This window comes from Panthera tigris, chromosome A1 (assembly GCF_018350195.1).
Source record: "Panthera tigris isolate Pti1 chromosome A1, P.tigris_Pti1_mat1.1, whole genome shotgun sequence".
Classification (NCBI taxonomy): Eukaryota; Metazoa; Chordata; class Mammalia; order Carnivora; family Felidae; genus Panthera; species Panthera tigris.
Window position 1 is genome coordinate 28512689 of NC_056660.1, and position 23488 is coordinate 28536176.

The window sequence follows — 23488 nt, forward strand, 5'->3', positions numbered from 1 at the left end:
TTTCCCTTGTGGTGGAGTTAGCAGTAGACCACAGTTTGACATTCAGGGCATTGTTTCCACGTTGGTAAATTGCAGTGACTCAGGCAGCTCTAAAGTAGCTATGTCATTTTGTTGCCCTCTAACTGAAATCCACAGCTTCCATATGTCTGTTTCTACTGAACAGTCAGTCCTGTACCTTGATAGAGGAGAATGGTAAAGTGACGAAGCAATGGCCTAGGAGCTCAGCAGTTATATATTCAACCTGTGTGGTTGGTCAGTGACGGAGAAACAGATTTTTGGCCTGTTGGTAAAATGAGGGCATTTTATTATAGACAGCATAACCATATAACTTATCTAATGAGTACATGTTTAACAATGGAAGGGGGTTCTGTTAATAATAGCTCTGTAAAAAGAGGTATAAAATAAGACTGTCCTAATGAGGCTAGAATATAAGGTCCTTTTCGTAAAGTTAATAAGGTTAACTTTATTAATAAGATTCCTTCCTATTCTAACATCCTTTGCATTTTAACATAATCTTATTTTTCTCTCGTTGGAAAAACAAAAACGAATAAGAAAGGAGTGATGCTAATGTTTCCTTTTTCTCTCTAGAGTAACACACTGTTAATAATAATCACATAGCCCTCTGAAGATTTAAAGTTGTCCCCATGCAGTCTTATGATTTGCTTTGACTTTTCTAGACCTTTTGCTAAACCTCGTACTAATTCCCTAGACCTTTTACTAAAGCTCGTACTTCACTAGACTTTTTGCTAAACCAGCTCCTGCCCACCTCTGCATATATACTATGTCAGTGAAGAAGCTCCACAATGGGTTTCTGTTCTGAAGAAAGAAAGACAAAATGTTTTACTTATCGTTAATATCCTTTTGCCCCAAATGAAAAATTCTTGCTACAGCCTCTTAATTTTCTTGTTCTCTAATCCAATCATAGTGTTTATTGGTTAGGACCAAAATTCCACTGAGTCCGAATAGGGTGTTCACATTCACATTCAAGTTGGGGATGGAAGAATAACTGGCCACCCACTGTATATAACTAAAAAGAGAGGTATGGCAAAAATTGTAGAAGGAAGTTTTCACCTGGGCAGAGATGACCGCTGTTGTTACAGTCTTCTACAGCACCTTCTTCCTCAGCTGAAATCAGGATATACTTTGGCTGTTTGGTGGTGTCCAATTAGTGATCTTTAGTGAGTTCCCAGAAGAGATGCTGTCACTTCCCCTTTTGTTCTCCTAAAGAGTACAGTGATAGTACCTATCTCATAGGTCTCTGGACATTCTTAAAAGGCCTAGTGTCATATTATGAGGTGAATATGACTTACCTTCTTTACTAAACCTTTGCTAAACCCACTACTTTTAGGCTGAGTCTTACCAGGTGGTTATTTTACCTAGCTCGGGCGTGCCATAATGCAGCTCTTCTTCCTGATCTACAACACACTCCCAATTCTTAGTGCTGAGATCAGAATTGGCCACCTAGACTCCCACACTACATTGGCCTCTTCCCACTGGTACTTCCTGAGATTCTTTTTTACTGTTCCCTTTTCAGTTTCTAATATACGAGATAGGATAGGCCAAAGAGATGGCAAACACAGCCGAATAAGGAGGCACACTGGGAGAAATTTAGGCAGAGATAGGAAGATTTGGGTTAAAATCTGAGCTCTTTAAAAATAATCTGAGCTATTGAGTTTCAAATGTCGTGGGGGGTGGGGGCGGAAATGAGTGCAAACACACATAATTAGGTCCAAACATCCAACCAAAGTCGTATCGATTATCTACTGTAGTAGAGATAGGTAATAAATTTCAAAGTAAAGTTTTCTTGTTTTTCCCTAAAATGAGCTTTTATTTCTGAAGTTTCTTTTATCTGAGAGTAAACATACAGCTAGTGCATTAGTTCTTCTTAATTTAAAAGTGTGTTTCAGAGCAATTTATGAACTCTAACATGCAGGAAAACATTTGTTTTAAAGGAAGAAAAAAAATCTTATTTTTTGTAACATAATTTTAAGTGACTTGTATAATATTTTATCTTAAATATGTATGCCACTTTCAATTTGACATTTCTTAAGATGAGAGAATTGTCATTTCATAAATTCACAGGAGAGTATACTCTACCTGTGAACATCTTAATTAATAACAATAATGATGATGGTAATACAAGCAACTTATAGATAACTACATGCCCAGCACATTCCCAAGCACTCATTTTACATGAATTTAGATAATCTTCATAACAAACCCATAATAGGTAATGTTTTATGTATACGTATAATATTAGTATTACATTTTGTAGATGAGGAATTTAAGACACAGAAAGGTTATGTCACTTCCCTAAGATTAGAAAGCTAATTGGCAGTGGGGTTAGGGTTGGGGCACCTGGGTGGCTCAGTGGGTTAAGTGTCTGACATCAGCTCAGGTCATTATTTCACAGTTTGTGGGTTCGAGCCCCACGTCGGGCTCTGTGTTGACAGCTTAGAGTCTGGAGCCTGCTTCGGATTCTGTCTCCCTCTCTCTCTGCCCCTCCCGTGCTCGTGCTCTGTCTCTGTGTCTCTCTGTCTCTCTGTCTCTCTCAAAGATAAATAACGTTAAAAAAAAAAAAGCTAACCAAGATTAGAGCTGTAATATAAAGACTAAAATAAGCACATTGATATGCAAATTATAGGTAATTTTAAATCAGTTACTCTTTGGATACTGAAAATTACTGAAATTGGTTTAAAAGGGCCTTAAGATTTGAGGTAAGCACCTTGGAATCATTATTGACTATGATGTCCTACATGTATAATGCACAAATTCTTCACAGAGTTATGAAAGATTAAGGTAGGGGGGAGGGGGCTGGCCCCCAATGATATTTCACAAAGAAAAATGAGTCAAAAAGTAGATTAACATAGACTTTTGGCATACAGAGATCATTTTAGAGACCTCTTCATTTCCCAGTTAAGTTTTCTCTTGGTTCTTTGTTGTTTTGTTTTGTTTTTTGACATAGTGAAGGATCATGAAATAAAACACTAGGTAATTCATTTAGAAAAATAAAAATAAATTTGAAAACTTTATTTGGCTGCCATATATAAAAAACATACTAGCCATTATCCTTTCCTGATTTGGAACACAAAACTAATTTATGAAATCTTCTCAAAGGTTGTGGTCATTTTTAAATAAATAAAACATTAGAGAAATTATCTCTACCCTCTGAAGTTATTGTTACGTGTTTTTCTCTCCCTGTCTTCCCTAGGAGACACACATCTACAAAATATTGAAATGATCATCCTCCTTACTCTAAATTCTTTGTCCTCAACTCTGTTGATTTCCTTTAAAAAAATTTTTTTTAATGTTTATTTATTTTTGAGAGAGAAATAGAACGTGAGTTGGGAAGGGTCAGAGAGAGAGGGAGACACAGAATCCGAAGCAGGCTCCAGGCTCTGAGCTGTCAGCACAGAGCCCGACATGGGGCTCGAACCCACAAACCGTGAGATCATGACATGAGCTGAAGTCAGACGCTCAACTGACTGAGCCACCCAGGCGCCCTGTTCATTTCTTTTTTAATGCTGCTTAATTTGTTCTTAAGCTAGCATCTTTTTTTCCAAAGCATTTACTGCCTATTTGTCACTGGCAAATTATAATCTACCAATCATTTATTTGTATTAGCCAAGTGGAATAAAAAACTTGAGGAGATTAAAAAGGTTTTATATGTAGGATTTCTTTATGATGCATTTACAAAATGAAAAATAATGTCCCATTCATTTTTAAAGTAAATTAGCAAAAAGGCAGAACACTTACAATTTCACCATCCAGAAATAACCATTGTTAAATCCTTCTAGATCTTTTCCTATGATTCTATGTGTTATTGCACACACACAGAAAATATTCTTTTCAGTTTTTTTCTTTTTTTTTAATGTTTATTTATTTTTGAGAGAGAGAGCATGAGTGGGGGAGGTGCAGAGAGGGCCAGAGGATCTGAAGTAGGCTCTGTGCTGACAGCCGAGAGCCTGATGCAGAGCTCAAACTCATAAGCCATGAATGAGATCATGAGCTGAAGTCAGACACTCAACCGACCGAGCCACCTAGAAGCCCCTGAGTTGTTTGTTTGTTTGTTTGTTTTTCCTTAATAAAAGAGACATTGAACAATATGGGGATTCGTGGCACCAACACCAAGCATGCAGTCAAAAATCCACATATAACTTTTACTCCCTCTAAAACTTGACTATTAACAGCCTACTGTTGACCAGAAGACTTATCAGTAACATAAACAGTTGATTAACACATATTTTGTATGCTATATGTATTATTACTGTGTTCTTAAAATAAAGTAAGCTAGAGAAAAAATGTTCTTAAGAAAATCATAAGGAAGAAAAAATACATTTACAGTACTGTACTTACTGTATTCTTTGAAAAAAAACTGCATGTAAGTTGGACCCATACATTTCAAACCCATATTGTTCAAGGGTCAACTATATATCTATAATAAATTAGATTTGAGAATGTATGACACTCCTCCCCCAATCCCACTCTTTCTCCATTCTTATTGTTTCTTGAGATTTTAGGCCTACTTATTCATTTATTCTAGGCTTAATGAACACATTCATAAAGCATGTAAGATATTCTCATAGAGAATTGATATCAACAACTCTCTTTATATATGTGTTTAAACATCATTATCCTGTTCAGATATATAAAAATGCTGTTGCCAGACAGACTGCCCCTCTAAAAGTGTTATGTGTGACTACACGTAAAAATTGTCCCATAGCTGGGGCACCTGGGTGGCTCAGTCAGTTAAGCATCCCACTCTTGATTTGGGCTCAGTCTCAGGTTACCATCGCACAGTTTTGTGAATTTGAGCCCCACGTCGGGCTCTATGCTGACCCTGCAGAGCCTGCTTGGGATTCTCTCTCTCTCTCTCTCTCTCTCTCTCTCTCTCTCTCTCTCTCTCTCTCTTTCTCTGTCTCACTCTGTTCCTCCCCTGCTCATGTTCTCCCTGTCTGTCTCAGAATAAATAAATAAACTTTAAAAAATTATTTAAAAAAAAACTCTCAGAGCTGATGAAGAAACCCTATTGGAGTCTCGAATTACTCTTCTGATGTCCTATTGACATCTGTATTCTCTCTCTGCTTTCAAATGCTTAAATTTTTTTAATTTTATTTTTCAGGCAAAATAAAGTAACTTTGAATTAATAAAGTTTAGTTCCATATTAGCCAATATTTTTATTAAACTTCTTAAATAGGTTCACAGTTTAAACAATTTAAAGATACCATTGTAGCTATTGATAGTAGTTGCCTTTGAGAGAGGCCCTGGAGTAGAGAAAAGAGGCTCTACTTTCTGTACCCTTTTAATATTCTAACATGTTTTTATTTTCTATATTTTATTTTTTAAATGTCCACCCACTATCTGAGCACTGGAATTTTGCATTTTTTTTTCTTATTTAAATAAAATAAGAACGATAAAGTAAAGGTCTTTTCTGAAATTGCTATATTTGGGGACCTTTGCCTCTGGCACAGCAAAGCTTACCACCACACTGCAATGCCTACTCTAAGGGCAGAACATTGGCTCCCTTACCAATGGCAAAGGAGAAATCCAGTTAACTAGGCTTTTTTTTTTTTTCAGTTTATTTATTTTGAGAGGGAGAGAGAGAGAGAGAACAAGCGCACGAGCCGGGAAAGGGAAGTGAGAGAGGGAATCCCAAGAAGGCTCCACCACAGAGCAGAGCTCGACATGGGGCTCAAACTCACAAACTGTGAGATCATGACCTAAGTCGAAATCAAGAGTCAGACGCTTAACCAACTGAGCCACCCAGGCGCCCAACCAGGCATTTCTATTGCATTTCCACACAGTATAAGTAAATTTATACATTGGTAGACATCAACATAAACGTATCAAGTGAGGAAAACACTTTTAAAGCAGCAGAAATAAAAACAGTTGTGTGCATTTGCAGACAGAACAGCTTCATCTATAGTGAATGTCCTTGAAAGAGTATTTGCCTAGAATTGGTTTCCTGCTTTAAAAACTTGTTCGGTGTAATTGGGACATCAATAGCAGTGGCTTCTGCTCTGACCACGACCAACCATGGGGTACCAGAGGCATCGAAGAGAACGTTCCAGCCGGGGCCTCTCTTTGGAGTAACTTCATTAGGTTTGTCTTTGAAACTAGGAATGATTATTAGTTTACTGTTTATCGCATTAAGACTCTCTTAAAGTTTTGTGGCTCACGTTCCATTTTCCAAGCTATAATATGCTATCATTTTCTTTTCATGTCTTGGTTTTTACAAATGAGTACATAGTACTCATCATGGAGTTCTAAGGTGTGCAATTCCACTCTGCATGATGATGGACTTCCATTTCATAAAAGAGCTTAGTTTTCAAAAATAATAAGATTTACATGATGACATTCCAGAACTATCATAAGCAAAAGATGGTATTAGATTTTATAGTTTCATAGCCCTTTGCCCTATATTCTCTTGGTATATTATTAAAGTAGCTTCACAGCCATTTCATTTGTTTTTAATTCCTTTATGAAGGTACAGAAAAATTTTAAATATAACCAATCTGTATATAGAAATTGTCAAGAGCTATGAATCTTCTATCATACTTACCTTAAACAGTCTCACAGAACTATCCTTGGATTCCCTTAAGCATCTGTAAGTGGTATCTGTCACTTGGCTGCATAGACATCCCCAGTCCCTATCTATAACCAACTCTTCCCAATACACCTGCCAAAGTAGATTGCATCATCTGTTGAGGGTAATGTAGTCAGGATGCAATGGGGGAAGAAGGAATGCTATGGTGGTTTGCATCTTGCCAATGAGATGAGAGATAAGTAGGTAAGTGAAGATGTTGACCGTTCTATTGCAGCCAAGCATTCACTTAGCAAACACTATTGAGCATTTATGTGGTAAACACTAGGTAGGGAGTCAGAATTAGAAAGGTGAATGAAGGAAGGCTTTACCTCCACCTTCAAGGAGGTCACAGTTGAATTGGAGAAGCATCCAAGTAAAGAGTGACTTGTGTTAGAGCCACACTAGAGAGAATCAAAGAGGTAGGCTTGCTGCCTTCTGCCCTTGGGGGGAGAGTCAGGGAGGATAACGGGCTGAATGCTTAAGGGATTAAAGGAGAAGAAAACATTGCAAGCAGAGACACTTTTAAGAGGCCGTGGTGCATTTTGGAAACTGCAAGTAGTTTGGTGACTAAAACAAAGGGTTAAGTGAGGGCATGCCCCATGATGAGGCTAAAAAGGGAGAGAAGAGTCAGAGGGAATCCCAGAAGAATTTTAAGCCTGACAGTAGCATGGTCAAATTCATAGTCTCTTGGTTTGAAAGGCAGTCTCTTGGTTTGAAAGGCGGTGAAGCTGGCAGCAGGAAGACCTGTCGGGAAGCAGCTGCAGTAATCTTAAGTGACAGTCAGGGAGGCCCTGCTGGTGGCAGTGGGAAGGAAAGGAGGCCCACGAGCAAGAGAGATTTCAGTGGCAGAACCGATGGGTTCCGAGTGCCAGAGAGTCAAGGATTCAAGTAAGATGTAAGCCTTACCCTCAATGAATTAACAGTCTTGCGGTCTTTTTGTCAGAAATAACAGAGGTTTCTTGTGTATGGTGCGGGGGGAGGGTAGGAGGGGGTTAAGTTTCCAATTGGGAAAGATTCAACCCCAGTCATCATTCTTGATGTGGATAATTAGAAAAGGAAAGAACTTAAGGTTAGAAAATACTCAAATGTGGTTGGTAAAGCAGATGGCAGAAAAAAGCGAGGTTTTTGCAGTAAAATTTCGTGAAAGAGGAGAGAAAGGAAAGCCAGGCCCCAGAACCGTACTCAGGCAACTTCTGTGAGGAGAAGGAAAGCCAGAGATGTGTGGAGCAAGCTGACAATATCTGCTTTAGCACAGAGTGACGCTAGGCACCAGCTCTAAGACAGCACAGTGTCATTCTGGATCTTGGGGAGCATATTTGAGAATTGTCAGCCAAGAATAGTAGGGTTCCCCAAATCTTTTTCCATCTCATGCATCCAAATGAGTCATTTCAGTGGCGTCAGTGGGACCTGGGTGGCTGAGGCGTATACGTCTAAGTTATAAAGTGGAAACCATCATGTCTAATGCAGAGCCACCCAAAGAAAGGAAAAGCATACACATATTTGTTGTGTGCACATCACTCACAATGAAACAAAGTTAATTTACCAGTAACATGTGAGATTATAGGGAAGGGAGATTCAGAAGCTTCTAGCAAACAAGGGAGGGTAACTGGGAATAGTAATACCCATTATCACCAACTTAAAGCGTTTTGAGGGTTTTTTTTCTATTTTCTCTTTTTAAGTATGCTGAAACTGTTTATTTTAATAAATATAAATATTTGCAAGAGACTCACTTCTGACCTTGCCCCCTAAAACTTTATTTTCTATCAGGCCTTAAACCTGAAAATTGCAAATTTCTATAAAACTGTACCCTAAGAGTTTCTAACAGTTCCAAATGTGCAAATTTCCATGGAAACACAGAAGAGCAAGAGATTTGTTCTGCCCAGAAAGAAATCTGGGCAAGAGATGCAAGGGGAAGTAATGTTTGAATTGGGCCTTAAGAATGAGAAGGATTTCATCAAAGAGGCAGTAACAGCGAGGAGTTCTGGGCAGAGGTAATGGCCTTATGGAAGCATGAAAATGGGTAGCATGTTCAAGAAGAGCAAGTAGCAGTTCAAGGTGGCTAAGGCCTAAGTTGGCTGGAGAGTAAGAAGAAGGCATAGGAGCCAAACGTGGAAATGCTTGTCAGGGTTATTCTGTGAAAGGCTCTAGCAAACTCAGTTGGACAGTCGAACCTAATTTTTACCAGAGGTTAGATTTAAAACATTAGGAGTGAATGAGGACTGCTAAAATCGGAGCTGTTCTTTTTCTTTTCCGAGATGGTAGTAATTGATGAAGTTTGGGGAGTTGGCGGAACTACCCTGAGAGGTTCCACTATTCCCGTGAAAATTAGTAGTTGTTGTGGTAAGGAGATATTTTAGGAATTGTTGACAATAGGTACGTCAACAACTTTTAATTGCATAATGCCCCTAGAAAGATCCAAATCTTTTTCGTGTGTTTCTTTCCGACTCCAGAAATAGTATTGGCAAATGTTCAGAGAAGGCAGAAATTTGCCAGAACATACTCTTCAAAACCCCAGCTCACCTCTTTATGGAAACAATCTTAGACAAATCGCTCGCATGTCATTCAAACTGTATTACTCGGCTTTGGTGTCCATATGCATCATGTTATGAATTGTATGCATGCTTAGAAAGAAAATTTTTTTCTTTTTGTAACTTGCTCAAGTGCTGTAATTTGATCTGAGTCATAATTTTGGTGTCCACCTTTCTTTTAGTTAAAACTTTTACTTCCAGGCCTTTATTAATACTTCCACAAGGGATTAAGAAATATCACAACATATGAATTGAAATACTTCATTGTTTTAAAAAACATAAATTCATGAATGACATTGAAGATAAAAAGTAATGCTATTTATAGGCCTTAAATTCATCCTCCTCCCCCTTCAAATCAAATCCAGACATCAGTCCAGCTAAGACTTTAATGGAGTTAAATAATACAAGTGTCAGGATCTTAAAATCATGGAAAGTATCATTGTCATTTCTGTCACATCAGTGTGGTTAGAGTTAGATGACAGATTTCAGTAATGAAATATAGGGCCTTTCGTTTAGAGTTAGGTCCAAATTAATGTTGATTATGTTTCTAATTCCAAAGCTTGCTCATTCACCCAAATACAATGCTTCCCCTGTCTCCTGGCTATTAACTTATTGAAGGGGAAAGAGTTAGTAATAGATTTTTGCACAGCTTACTGAGAGTACTTAGTCATGAAAAATAAATGAGGGGCTTTGGTTTACCTCAGCTGGCCAGTCTGGGGCCCACAGGAAAAGACTTAGAACAACACTTCGTATTACCAAGGAGCAGGATGGATGGAGTCAGTTTGTTGTACAACTCCAGAACACCCCACATGTGTCTTTCTTTTATAGCTACTATTGCATTTGCAATTTTGTTGTGTGGTTCCAGAATCGTTTCTATATGGGGTACCTGAAGGTCCTTCCCATACCCTGCCAACCAGTTAGTGCTATATTTAGATGGAAACAGACAGCCTGTAATTTCTGTATTAATGTAGATTGAGTTTGTAAGTTCAAACCAGATTTCATGAGTATCCCAGAAACTGTCCATAAAAACTGGAAGCTGAATAAAGTTACATTTTCTCAAAGGGATGAAGTGTTTTTTTAAGCGTCTGTATTTTTTGTGAGATTATTAAGGGATATTTTAGATCCATTGTTTAGGGTAGATAGCAACCTGTCAACCAAGGATCATTTTGTAAAGCAATTGTCCACTTCTAATTAGATTTCAAGATGTGTAACTTTTTCTGTTGTCTTCAAAGAGCTAATTTGGGGATGTATTTAGAGTCTCTTTTTATAAGCTTTAATAAAGCACATACCTGTCTATGAGGGCACTGATTCTATTTGTAGGTATAGGTATTTTCACTCTGATTACTTTTAACTTCAGAGCACCAAGGTGATGCAAGACTATTGAATCTAACACTGAGGCTTGCCTCTACTCACTCCAGTGATCATCCAAGATTCCTCAGGCTGTGAGGACCTTGAAGATGACACCCGTCATTTCACAGAGGAAGAAATTAACACTCAGAGCAGTTAGCTGACTGTTCCCTTCCCGGGTTTGTAGAGCTGATTAATAAAAGAACTAGAACTAGAATCCGGGTCTCCTGCATTTTGTTACACTAAGTCTTCTAGGCCAGAGGGAAATTAGGTGTGTCGTTCCTCTGTTTTCTCCTTCTCTATTTGAAAATCTAACTCTCCTTTAGTGAACTGCCGAAAGCGAGTGAAGAATACTGTTTGTTCCCTAAACAAGAAGAGAGAGATTCTAGTCTGCAAGATGTTTTCAGGATCTGCCCCTTTGACACAGAAATGTGTTTTTATTACATTTAAAAGAGAGAACACGAGAGCCACAGGGTGGATCAGTCGGTTAAGCGTTTGACTCTCGGTTTTGGCTCAGGTCATGATCTCACGGTTTGTGAGTTCAAGCCCCACATGGGGCCTGCCTGGGATTTCTCTCTCTCTCTTTTCTTCTGCCCCTCCCCAGCTTACTCTCTCTCTCTCTCTCAAAAAATAAACATAAAAAAAAATTTTAATAAAATAGAGAACACAATAACCGTAAATCCCGTAACTCAGTGCCCCTCCCACCTCATTTCCAGTTAAAACAGGGAAGTGGGTGACCAATCAGGATAATTGTCCAGACACTTAAAATGTTATTTGAGGTGATAGATAAATAAGCACATATGTCCTTTTGAGAGATTTATGTCATATGAATTAGAAGAATTTCACTGTAAATTTCTTTTTAATTTATTTTGTGTATATGTTAAACATTAGCATTTCAAAGGGACAAAACATATTCCACCAGAATGTTTGGTTCTGTTATTTTATGTAAACAGTATCTGAGCCTTACATGGTCTTAGTATGCATATGGAAATATTGTGTATTTTACTGAAAATAAAATAATTTCTAAATACAAATCTATACCCTTTTAATGATTATCAAACTCATTCTGAGCATGCATTTTAACTTATAGCCATACATGCATTATTTTTAAACAACTTCTTAACTGTGAATCATTTTTTGCTTTATTCCTTACCACAGAATAAGAAATTTATAATAAATTAAATGACAAATTAATGGTTCTTTTTTTAAAGATTTGAAGAAAATATAGTATGATTAAAATGCAAAGGCTTTCTTCTCAAAAATTTGTCTGTGGTTTTATAGTTTAGCATTGCCATATTTTGACAAATCACTTTATTTAAAAATCACTTTAAATAAAAAGGAATCTAAACACAGAATAATTCCATTAAAGTCAGGACAATAACTCCCTTGGTGGAGGTAATGACCTGGATACACAGGTGTGTTCAGGGCTAAGTGACACATTTATATGAACGTTTCTGTATGTATATTATACTTCAAAGTAGAAAAAAAAGTTTAAAGAGCTAAAATACTCTCTGAGACTTGCCTTGTACAACTTACAAATATGTGATTGGTATTTTCTTTACTGTTTATAATTTGATGCCAAATTTAAAAGAATAGAAGTGCCTGGGTGGCTCAGTTGGTTAAATGTCTGACTCTTGATTCAGCTCAGGTTATGATCCCATGGTTCATGAGTCCGAGTCCCTCATCAGGCTGTGCTCTGATCGTGTGGAACCTGCTTGGGATTCTCTCTCTCTCTTCATCTCTCTCTGCCCCTCCCCTGCTTGCACGCTATCTTTCTTTCTCAAATAAATAAACTTAAAAAAAAAAGAATAGACTAAAAATATGGTTGGATTGCTTCATTTTTTTCTTTAAACCCTTCCTATACTCTGCTAGGAACTAAGATGTTAAATTGCTAAGTATTTTACCCATTCAAGGAAAAATATGTAAACCTTAATTATGTTTGTCATCAAGATAAAAACCAAATAGGACCTTAGCTTCTGAGTTTCAGAAATGTGAAGTCTTTTTTTTTTAACTTTTTATTTTAATTCTAGTTAGTTAACATACAGTGTTGTATTAGTTTCAGGTGTACAATATAGTGATTCAACAATTCCATACATCACTCAGTGCTCATCGTGACAAGTACACTCCTTAATCCCCATCACCTATTTAGCCCATACCCCCATCCACCTCCCCTCTGGTAACCATCAGTTCTCTATAATTAAGAATCTGTTTCTTGATTTCTCCCCCTCTCTCTGCTTTTTCCCTTTGCTGATTTGTTTTGTTTCTTAAATTCCACATATGAGTGAAATCATATGGTATCTGTCTTTCTCTGACTGACTGAATTTTGATCGGCATTATGCTCTCTAGCTTCATCCATGTCATTGCAAAGAGCAAAAATGAAATCTTCTTCTTAAAGTATATTCCAAGTGTTGTATCATAGACTTTCTTTTAATAAAATAAAATATAATTCACTTGTAAGTAAAACATTCTTCAAATTTACTTGTATAATAGATAGGTTGGGTTTTTCCTATGACTCGGAAACAAGAAATGTTTACTTTTCAAATCATCCTTGACAGGTTGCCTCTGCCAGAGCAGACGTTCATGGGCTTCTGGACGTTTGGTCAGTCAAGAAATGGAAAGCAAAAACTGTTGTGTCCAGCAGTAACTCATCACATAGACGTAAAGGTTGACACCATCATTTCTTCATTCAAATACTGAATGTTACAACTTTTTCTATATGTTCCCTGGGGAAAACTCCATACAATCTCCAAAATAACTTGTTCTGAGGTTATTTTAGATTTAACTTCCACTCCAACTCTCAAGCCAGCCTGGCCTCTGAGGAACTCAGTGTAGGTCATTGTCAGTGACTAGTAGAATTCCTAAGAGCCAACGTGAATTAGAGTCAGGTATGTTGTGTGTCCTCCTAAAAGAGTTACTCCATGATCCTTGTTTTCATGTAAAAAGGCAAAGGAAAGGAGTATCAGTTGTTAATTACAACAGAAACTCCTTTAGGTATTCAAGCAGAAAGGGATTTACTGTGGGGAATTGGATGCTTGTAATATCATTGGAAAGGACAGAAGAAACAGAAGTCAAGGGGCCACCACTGGACTTTTAGTCTCAAGTTCAGTGTGTCTGCTTCTACTACCATCCCTGCTGCTGGCAGCGACATGGCGAAGCAGGATCAGCAAACTTTGTCTGTAAAGAGCCAGATGGTTAATGTTTTAGGCCATACAGATTCTGTTGCAGCTACTCGACTTTACTGTGATAGCACAAAAGCAACCATAGGTAATAGGCTAACAGATGAATGTGGCTGTGTTGTAGTAAAGTTTTATTTACAAAAGCAAGCAATGGGTCACACTTGACCTGTGGGCCATTTAAGTGCATTTAATTGGCAGAACCGAAATCACATCCAGAACCCTTACTGCAAGGGAGTTTGAGGAATGTTGTTTCTAGATTTCCAGCTCCAGAGATACAGACTAGATAGAAAGGGGCAGGATGGAGGATGGCAGGGATGCCACAACAGTCACCATCTAACCCAGACATTTTTGATTAATTAAGGACTGGGGGGCACCTGGGTGGCTCAGTCAGTTAAGCATCCAATTCTGGATTTCAGCCGAGGTCATGATCTCACAGTTCATGCTGACAGCGTGGAGCCTGCTAGGGATTTTCTCTCTCCGTCTCTCTGTACCCATCCCCTACTTGTGCATGTGCTCTCTTTCTTTCTTTCTCAATAAGTAAATAAACTTTAAAAAAAGGACTGTATGGCATGGGAATATTGAAAGTGTAGTTACATCTATATAATTCTTCTATATAGTTGTTTTCTCTAAGTACCAGCCCTAATATCAATAATATTATTAAATTAGATTCTCTGCTTATGTTTATATTGAATAATTTTCACTATGTGTATAATATTCTACCTTTTGTAAACAACAGTAGTTATCAGCAAGCTTTTTTTTATTTCAAAGACTGAATTTTAGCCATTATATTCTATATAATGGTATAATAATCATTCTTTACAATGGAACTATATAAGGCCCTGATTCATGCATTTACAGATTATTTTCCTAGTTTGGCCAGCTCTGGGTCCCAATACTTGGAGTTCAAACCTTGACCATTGTTTAGGAAGGAATAAAGTAATCAGAAATCCTATGGGGTTTTTCAGCTGGTGTACCTTGTGAGTAAAAAGAAAAGAAAGTGAGAAATTAAGATAGGACAATTGAAAGCATTTATAAATGCAAGTATATGGCATTATTATTGTTATAGGTACCATGATAGTCAACAAAATAAGAAGAGGTATATCAAGATGTTGGGTATTTGAATTTAAATTTCATATTTTAGAAAAACTTCAGTTTTTCTACATTTTAGTAACTATCCAAATTCCTTAACTCAGACAACTACTTTATTATAGGGTCCAGCACTTATAAACATACAGGAATATCCAATAGAAAGATATGAAGAAAGATCCCAAACCTTTACTGAAGAATGTGCCTCCTGCAAATTACCATTGGATGAAATTAACTTAATCTGTGACATTGCTACGTCATGTGGTATGTCAATTTATTCTTTTGATTTTTCCTTCCTGTACTTACTTTTTTCTAAAAGAGGGATTGAAAGAATCTCTAGACATCAAAAAGTCTATGATAGACTCAGTAACTGTGTCATATTGGATTGGATAGTAATTATATGCAATTTAGACCTAATTTCCTATAACAACCTAACAAAATACTATTGTGGAATCCACATAAGCACTGCTAAGTTTGTATGCATATGTCTGTTTCTCATTACAACTGTAGCACAAAGTTAAATACACCCAGGCATGTGCTAAAAATAGAAGGGAACAAGAAAAAGAGAAACATTGGATTTGGGGGCTGGGATTCCAGTTTGATGATGGCGTGAACCACCAAAGCACGGCTGGAGTGCTTTGCAGTCATTACATTTATTTTAAAGAATGGCAAATGAAGGACGTGAATTTTTGGCATCTACATTTCTGGACTGCTGCCATTTCCTACTGACTCATACAGTGTGCCCTGGGTAGTTTTTGGCAGAAGTTTTCAATCGAGGGCAGTTCCTAAGGTCCTATTAAACAGAGGTGATGACAGAAGAAAGGGAGAGAGTTTCTAACTTGCCTAGGATGGGGATTGTTGAGGGGAAAATTCAGAAGCAAGTTTTTGTTATCTAAGTTCTATGAATATTATTTATTCCCAAAATCAGCTTTGTGGAATAAAAATATATGCTTTAAAAATATACAAGGTTTTGGGGCACCTGGGTGGCTCAGTCTGTTAAGGGTCTGACTCTCGGTTTCAGCTCAGGTCATGATCTCAGGATTCACCAGTTCGAGTCCCACATCGGGCTCTGCGCTGACAGCCGGCTTGGGATCCTCTCTCTCTGCTCCTCCACCCCACCCCCATCAAAATAAGTAAAATGAGGGCAAAAAATTATATATATATATATATATATATATATACACACACACACACACACATATGCACATATATGTATGTGTATATACACACACATATATATATACGTGTATATACACATATATATGTGTGTGTATATACGTCTGTGTGTGTGTGTGTGTGTATATATATATATGTATGTATGTATGTATGTACGTATACACAGGGGTTTTTGGTAACAGACAGGTGCTCTTATGAAGATATTTTACATTCACCAGTAGAGAATAAATACGGATTTTATGCATAAAGCTTGAACTTTGGCCCTTGTCCCATCTTTCAGAATTGGAAATAAGTATGCTGTGATCCTCTGCCCCATGCCAGTGAGAGGCATTGCTAACCAGGAGCGCTTTTCTGGTTAAACCTTGTCCTGGCCTCATGGTTCTCAGAACAACATTCCAGGCAGCTGCCGTCAGTCAGAATTGGCCCATAAAAATAATGCTGCCCTTTCTGTAATTGAACTCTCTGTTTCAGTATTGTCCACTTATGCAAACTAGAGTTTTAATTGTTTTTTGTTTCTTTGTTTTTATACCTCTTCTGTATTTTTGGGAGAAAAGAGCATGTTGGGAGGTTAGAATCAAAGTTAATTGATATATATACATAACGTATGTATATCCTAATCAATCCATCTACAGTTTGTCCACTGAGTTCCAGCTGTGTGCTCAGTCTCATGATTCAGATTTCACTGGACCTCTTGACCATTCAGAAAATCTACTGCAGATCACACAGTTAACACCTTTTTGTCATTACAGAAAATGAGGAAAATACCCTCTATGTAGTTGCATGCAATCCCATCACCTTATACTTTCTGAACATGACGGGGAAAAGTGGCTACATGGTGGACCTCTCTGACATCTTCCCAAGAATGGCCAGTAGAATTTGGCACCCATTTGTGACAGTGGCACCACTGGGAAATCCCCTCAAGGGTCAAGTGGTTCTCCACGAGCAGCAGGTAAGGCATCCCGGGCTACTCACATGGTACAATTACGCCAAGAGTAAGCTGTGTGAAGAAAAAGGCAAAGGTGATTCGCAACCTACAAGTGAAAATACGTGCTTTCATAAACATCAAGGAGGGATCAGAGCTGTGTTTTGTCAGTACCACAAAGGCAGGCTAATATCTTCTCTGCGGAGACTTCAACATGACCTATAATTCTGGAAGCATGTAAATTAGGGTTTCTCAACCTCAGCACTAATGACATTTGAGGCCGGATAATTCTTTGTTGTGAAACTTGCATTCTCTTTGGGGAGACAGACCATAAAGTAAGCCAACAAATAAATATGCTGATTTCAGGCAGTGATAAGTGCTGTATAGAAATGAGACAATGTCCTGGGGAGTGATAGGGGTGGGGAAGGAGGAAGTGGAAGGTGGAAGTAACAGTATGAAGGGGTGCTCCCCTTAGGAGATGCGTTTTATTTGAAACCTGAATGACATTCTTAATGTAGACACAGCCACAAACATATAGTGAATGGACTTGTCTTGGTCTTGTTTGGGCTACTATAACACAAGTAGCATAGACTAGGGAGCTTATAAACAACAGAAATTTATTTCTCACAGTTCTGGAGGCTGGGACGTCCAAGATCAAGAATAAGCAAATCTGGATCTGGTGTCTGGCGAGAACCCACTTGCTAGATAGCTGTCTGTTCATTGTAACCTCACGGGGCAGAAAGAGCAAGGGATTGCATTGGTGTCTCATTTATGAGACCGCTAATCTCATTCAGGAGGACTCCACCCTAATGACCTAATCACCTCCCATAGACCCCTACCTCCTAGTAATCCTAAATGCCAGGGTTTAGGATTTCAACATATGAATTTTGGGAGGACATAAACCTTCCGTTCACTGCAAGATGACACTGAACTCCTTTGGTATGTAATGAAGCTCAAGTTTTAACCATCACTACTAGTGTAAGATAGCACTAATTAAAAGTACAGGTGTTTAGAGTCAAGCTTAAAATAATTCCAGGGGCACCTGGGTAGCTCAGTCGGTTAAGTGTCTGACTTTGGCTCAGGCCATCATCTCACGCTTCGTGGGTTCAAGCCCTGGGTGGAGATCTGTGCTGACAGCCCAGAGCCTGGAGCCTGTTCAGATTCTGTGTCTCCCTCCCTCTCTGCCCCTCCCTGCTCGTGCTCTGTCTCTCTCTGTCTCTCAAAAATAAATAATAAAAAACACTGATTTAAAAAAAATAATAATAATTCCAAATAGAAGGTATAGATCAAAAAGCAGGCTGTGTCTCAATTAGTGAGAATTCTGAAGGTCTAAGTTAATCTGTACCATACCAATAGAAAGGAGTGTAATGCTTTTGCATGTTTATTATCCACCTAGTATCTACCAAATACCATACTATTCATTCAAGCATATTATTCATTCAACAAATTATATCATGTGCCTATTACTGGGGATGCTGCAGCAAAGAAAACAACAATAATTTTTGTCCTGAAAAGCTTACATTGTGGTACAGGAAGACAGACAATGAGCAAAAGAAGTAAATTATATCTCAAGCTAGAAGAGGAGAAGCAAGGCTGGCAGGAAGATTTCCATTCAAAGTAGGGTAGATGGGCAGGGATCGCCTAACTGAGGAAGGGATATTTAAGCAAAGGCTTGAGGGACGTGAAGGGGAGAACAGATATCTAAAATAAGGGCATTCCAGGCAGAGGCCCAGAGGCTGGAGCATGCTTTTGTTCCATCTTTAAAGAAGTGTGGTGGGGAAGATTGAGCAAGGGGGAGAGAGCATAAGGAGGTGAGATCACAGGTTACTCAGCTAGTTGGAGCAGGGACGTGGTGCGGGGAGTGAGGAAGCAGACTGTGCAGAGCCTCGTAGACCATTGTAATGTCCTGGGCCCTGACTGTGGGTGGAAGAGGAAGGTGTTAGAGCATCTCAAGCAGAGGAGTAGCGTGACCTGACTTATATATTTAAAAGATTTCTCTGGCTCCTCTGCAGCAAATAGTGTGTAGGTGGTAAGGCAGAATGAAGGAGACTAGTAAAGAAATTTTTGCAGTGATCCAGCAAGAGGTAATTGTAGTTTAGGGTATGGAGGTTGTAAGTAACGATGGGTTCTGGATATATTTTGAAGGTAGAACCAACAGGATTTCCTAACAGATCAGATGCATGGGTGAGAGAGGATGGAGCTAATTAAGGGCAACTTCAAAGTCTAGGGCATGAGCAACTGAAAGAACAGAGTCACCATCAACTGAGATGAGGAATTGATTTGGGAGAGGGTAGACCTTTGATTAAATGTGAGATGCCTGTTAGACATCCCAGTAGATGAGCCTGGAGTTCAGGTGAGAGATCAGAACATTTGGGAGTCTTGGCATGTACATGTTACTGAAAACCATGAGGCTGAAAGAGGTCACCAAGGGAGTGAGTGTGGGCAGAGAAGTCCAAGCCCTGGGGCAATGAAATATTAAGAAATCAGGGAGATACGGGAGAATCAACCAAGGGGATTGACGATGAGTGGCCAGTGAAGTAGGTGGACAGGGCAGGGAGTGTGGTATCCCAGAAGGCTAAGTGATGAGCCTCGCAAACAGAAGGAGCAGTTATTAAATGTTGGCAGTGTGCCAAATGAAAGATTACATACATCATCCCATGCTATTCTTCCAGTAGCCCACTGAGATACCCGTCAGCCAGATTTACATTTGAGAGAATGGAGGCTCAGAGAGTTTCATAACCTGCCCGGTAGCTACATAATGAACTGAGATTCAAACCAGATTCGATTGGCCCCCCAGAATTAAACTCCATCCACCATCTCACTCACTATAGCTACTTGGGGAAAAGAATAGTGTGAAAACTTAAAAAGTATTCATAATAGGAAAATATTAAAGAAATGCAGTGTTGCTATTTACGAATACTTAAAGTCACTAGGAGAACAAAGTGTTACCAAGAAACAATACTTTTAGACTGTGTCTAATCAAGAGGAAATGTTGCATAAATAACATGTCAGTGTTTCACTGAGTAAATAAGTCAACTTTAACTTTAGGCCTTGCGTAAATAATTATCATGAATTCTGAGTTAAATTTTTTCAGGTTTTCACTTTTTTTTTCATTTTCACTTTCTCCTGCAAGCAGAGTTTATAAATATCCACATATTGCTTATAAAAGTTTGTATCCATCACATGGAATAAGGGTTTTGCTTTATAGGTTCTTTTTTTTTTTTTTTTTTAGTTTATTTATTTTGAGAGAGACAGAGAGAGAGAGAGAGAGAGAGACCATGAGCATGAGCAGGGGAGGGGCAGAAAGAGAATTCCAAGCAGTCCCTGCACTGTCAGTGCAGAGCCCAATGTGGGGTTTGCACTCACAAACTGAGATCATGACCTGAGCCAAAACCAAAAGAGGGATGCTTAACCGACTGAGCCACCCAAGCACCCCTTGTGTTATAGGTTTCTAATAAAATATCAGTGGCATTGAATTGAATTCTACAATGAGAAGAATCTGTCATAAAAAAAACACATGCTATCTTGATGATTTTTAATTCAGCAAGTCAATTGAGTAAGAATTTAAATTTGGAGTATTTATTCAAACAATCCTGCCAAATTTTCAGCTGTCAAATTAACTTCCAATTTTACATATACCAATTCTTGGAAAGTACTAGATTTTTAGATTCTTAGCAAGTATTTTATTTTCTCAGAAGATCCGATTATTTGGCAACATTGCCGATTAATACTCTGTTCAGTGTAATACTCTGTTCAGCATTTTACAACTGTCGTGGCCAGACTGTCAACTTCCATGGCCAGCACTTTGTCTCCTGACATTCTGACTTGTCCCTTTGACCACAGCCTGAACAGTTTTCTAGAAAGCTACCTCAGCACCCTGAGAAGGCATGCCTAGCTTATAGGAATACTCCCACTGTACCCTCTGAACTGCCTCTTCTTTTCCCAAAGAGGGTATCGTAGCCATCATATTAAAACCCTGTTAGGAGGTAAGACCTCTTTAATTTCAAATGAACAGCATGCGTCTGTAAAATTGGACAAATGATAAATAATTCTAATCAAATAACAAATGTGTGCACTGCCATCAGTTCCTCCTTCCCCATCCTGCCCTCACTGAGAGCAGAGCTAAAATATTGCAGAGAATCACTGCCATTAATTCCACTATCCCTTGTCTAAAGCTTGCTATGGATGCATTTCCCTGGTTAAAGAAGTTGTTCAAAGCTTCCTCGCTAAAATAAAATCTTAAGTGAGGAAAGGGAAACTTGGCCATGCCTAAAAATAAAGACCCTCCACCCTTCCCCCTCTCCTGCCATGAGATTACTTATTACATCTGTACGAAGTTTAGAATTTCAGACTTTAGGATATTGAGGTCATCCAGAGGTTACTTTTCTCCCAGTCAGATACAAACATAATAAAATTGCTCACTTCTTCTCCCTGCCCCCCTTAAAGGAGCACCAAAGCCACAGTTACATGTACTCGTGTGTGACGCAAAATTCTATTTTTAAACTCAGAATATATCATTAGTCATTTACAGAAGGAAACCATTAACATCCAAAAGGATGGACCAACAGAACTCCTTCATGTTGCCAATTGTTTCTAAAACTAATTCTAAGTCCAACGATGGCTGCAAATACATATATGCTTTCTTTCGTTCAGAAAGGCACAGGTTTTCAATTTGCTTATGCCAAGTTATGAGTATATAAGTATTAGACCCTAAAAAGGAAGAAAAATGCAAAACCATACTTATTTTTCTGCTTAATCGTATCTGTTTAATCATCTGCTTATTCTTCTGCTTAATTATATTTTGGAATCAAACATTATTTTTAGAACCTTCTTTTGCTTAGAAAAGTTAATATTATCCCAAACTGCTAAAGCGCTAAGAATTCATGTTAATGTTGTTCATATTTATCACACAAGAAAGAGTTTCTCCTTTAAAAAAATACTTTCTCAAAAAAAAGATTTAATCTAGAATGGAATAAGACTGTCACTTTTTAATTTGTTAATTAATACATTTTCTTAAGTAACTTTAAGGTACTTTAAGGTACTGCCATCCTTTTCAAACTTTCAAAGGCCAGAAATAATACCTCTCGTATGAAATGATTTTAAAAAGAATATCTGTAACACACGTCCTGAATGGAAAATTGCCTGTCATACCAATGATGCATTCTAAGAGTGATGTTTGTGGAGAAGTTTAAACTCTGTCAACATGTTTAATAGAATTTTTTAACAGCCAGGATTCAGTGAAGGAAACTGCACGGTACAAATACTACTTTAATTTTTGAGCACTTCAGTACAATTAGCTGGTAAAATACACTTGAAACCGCACTATGAGATCCCAGGTTAGTGGATGAATCATCAATCTTTCTGCCTTTCTTTTTATTTCTTTTTTTTAACTTTAATATAATTTATTGTCAAGTTGGCTAACATACAGTGTATACAGTGTGCTCTTGGTTTTGGGGGTAGATTCTCATAATTCATCGCTTATATACAACACCCAGTGCTCATCCCAAGTGCCCTCCTCAATGCCCATCATCAATCTTTTTGCCTTTCTTTTTATTTCTAACTGTACCACATAAGAGAGGGCAAGGGTCATGGTTAATTCATTATTGTGTTCTCCTTTGTGCTTTAAATATAAGCTACTCAGTAAATACTAAGATACAAGCCAACAAACATTTTTTATTTTGTCTCCTATATTTCACAAACTATACAGTAATTCTTTGGGTGCTTTATGACTTCATTTTCCCCAAAGAAAGTTTTTGAAATGAAAAGTTCCTAAGGGTTAGGATAGCTGGAGAAGCCCCAAATTTAAAACAAAACAAAACAAAAACTTTCTAGAAAAAGACCATTGCATAACAATGAGGCCTGACAAACAGCTTGTACGTGCCTTTTTGCGAACCTTTTTGGGGCTCTCGGAGTTTTTTTATTTTTGTTTTATTTTAGAAAAAGAGTGTGTGTGAGTGGGGGAGAGAGCAGAGGGGGAGAGAGAGAAAGAAAGAGAGGGAGGGAGGGAGAAAGAATGAATCCCAAGCAGGCTCCATGGTCAGTGGTTCAGCATGAGTCCAACATGGGGCTCAATCCCAAGACCCTGGGATCATGACCAAGAGTCAGACGCTCAACCAACTGAGCAACCCAGGTGCCCTGCAAACCTTTTTGTCTAATCTTCAAACATGTTTAAATTTTAAGTTAAAAAAAAAGCCAAGCTAATAGCATCTCTTTAAAATATTTAATCTTTCCTGGCTTTCTCAATTTTAAGTTCTTATTCATGTATTTCTGTTCATTGATTGTAATGCTTGAGATTTACTTAAATTTTTTTTCTTGAAAAAACACTGCTAATTACTGGGAGATTATTACTTCATTTGCAAAACTGTGATTAATACCGCTGGAGAGAAATCTCTTGTTTGTACATTATTACAGCACCAACTGTGAGTTTTGAAATGAAGACACATTCATTATGAATTAAGTTCTTGAGATCCTGATATTTTCTTGCTAACCCATCTATTTATCATGTACACATTTTCTGAAGTAAGTCTGGATTTGTGAAAAGCATGAGTGAGATTTAGTTATGCACAATGTAAGACAATTTTCAACAAAACACTCTTGACATGTAAGTTTTGATAGTAAATGGACTTTAAAAAATATCAATCCTCTTAATTTCAAGTATATAATAAAA

The 23488-nt window shown here is 38.0% G+C and overlaps 1 protein-coding gene across 2 annotated transcripts in view; it reads left to right on the plus strand.

Annotated features, from left to right (window-relative positions):
- The window catches only part of VWA8 (von Willebrand factor A domain containing 8), a 366248-nt gene that overhangs the window by 220452 nt on the left and 122308 nt on the right, over positions 1-23488 (plus strand). For both annotated transcript variants that reach the window (XM_042977303.1, XM_015538962.2), the window contains exons 27-29: positions 13017-13125; positions 14849-14987; positions 16649-16848. In XM_042977303.1, coding sequence (XP_042833237.1) covers positions 13017-13125; positions 14849-14987; positions 16649-16848 — 448 coding nt within the window. The remainder of the gene's footprint in view (positions 1-13016; positions 13126-14848; positions 14988-16648; positions 16849-23488) is intronic.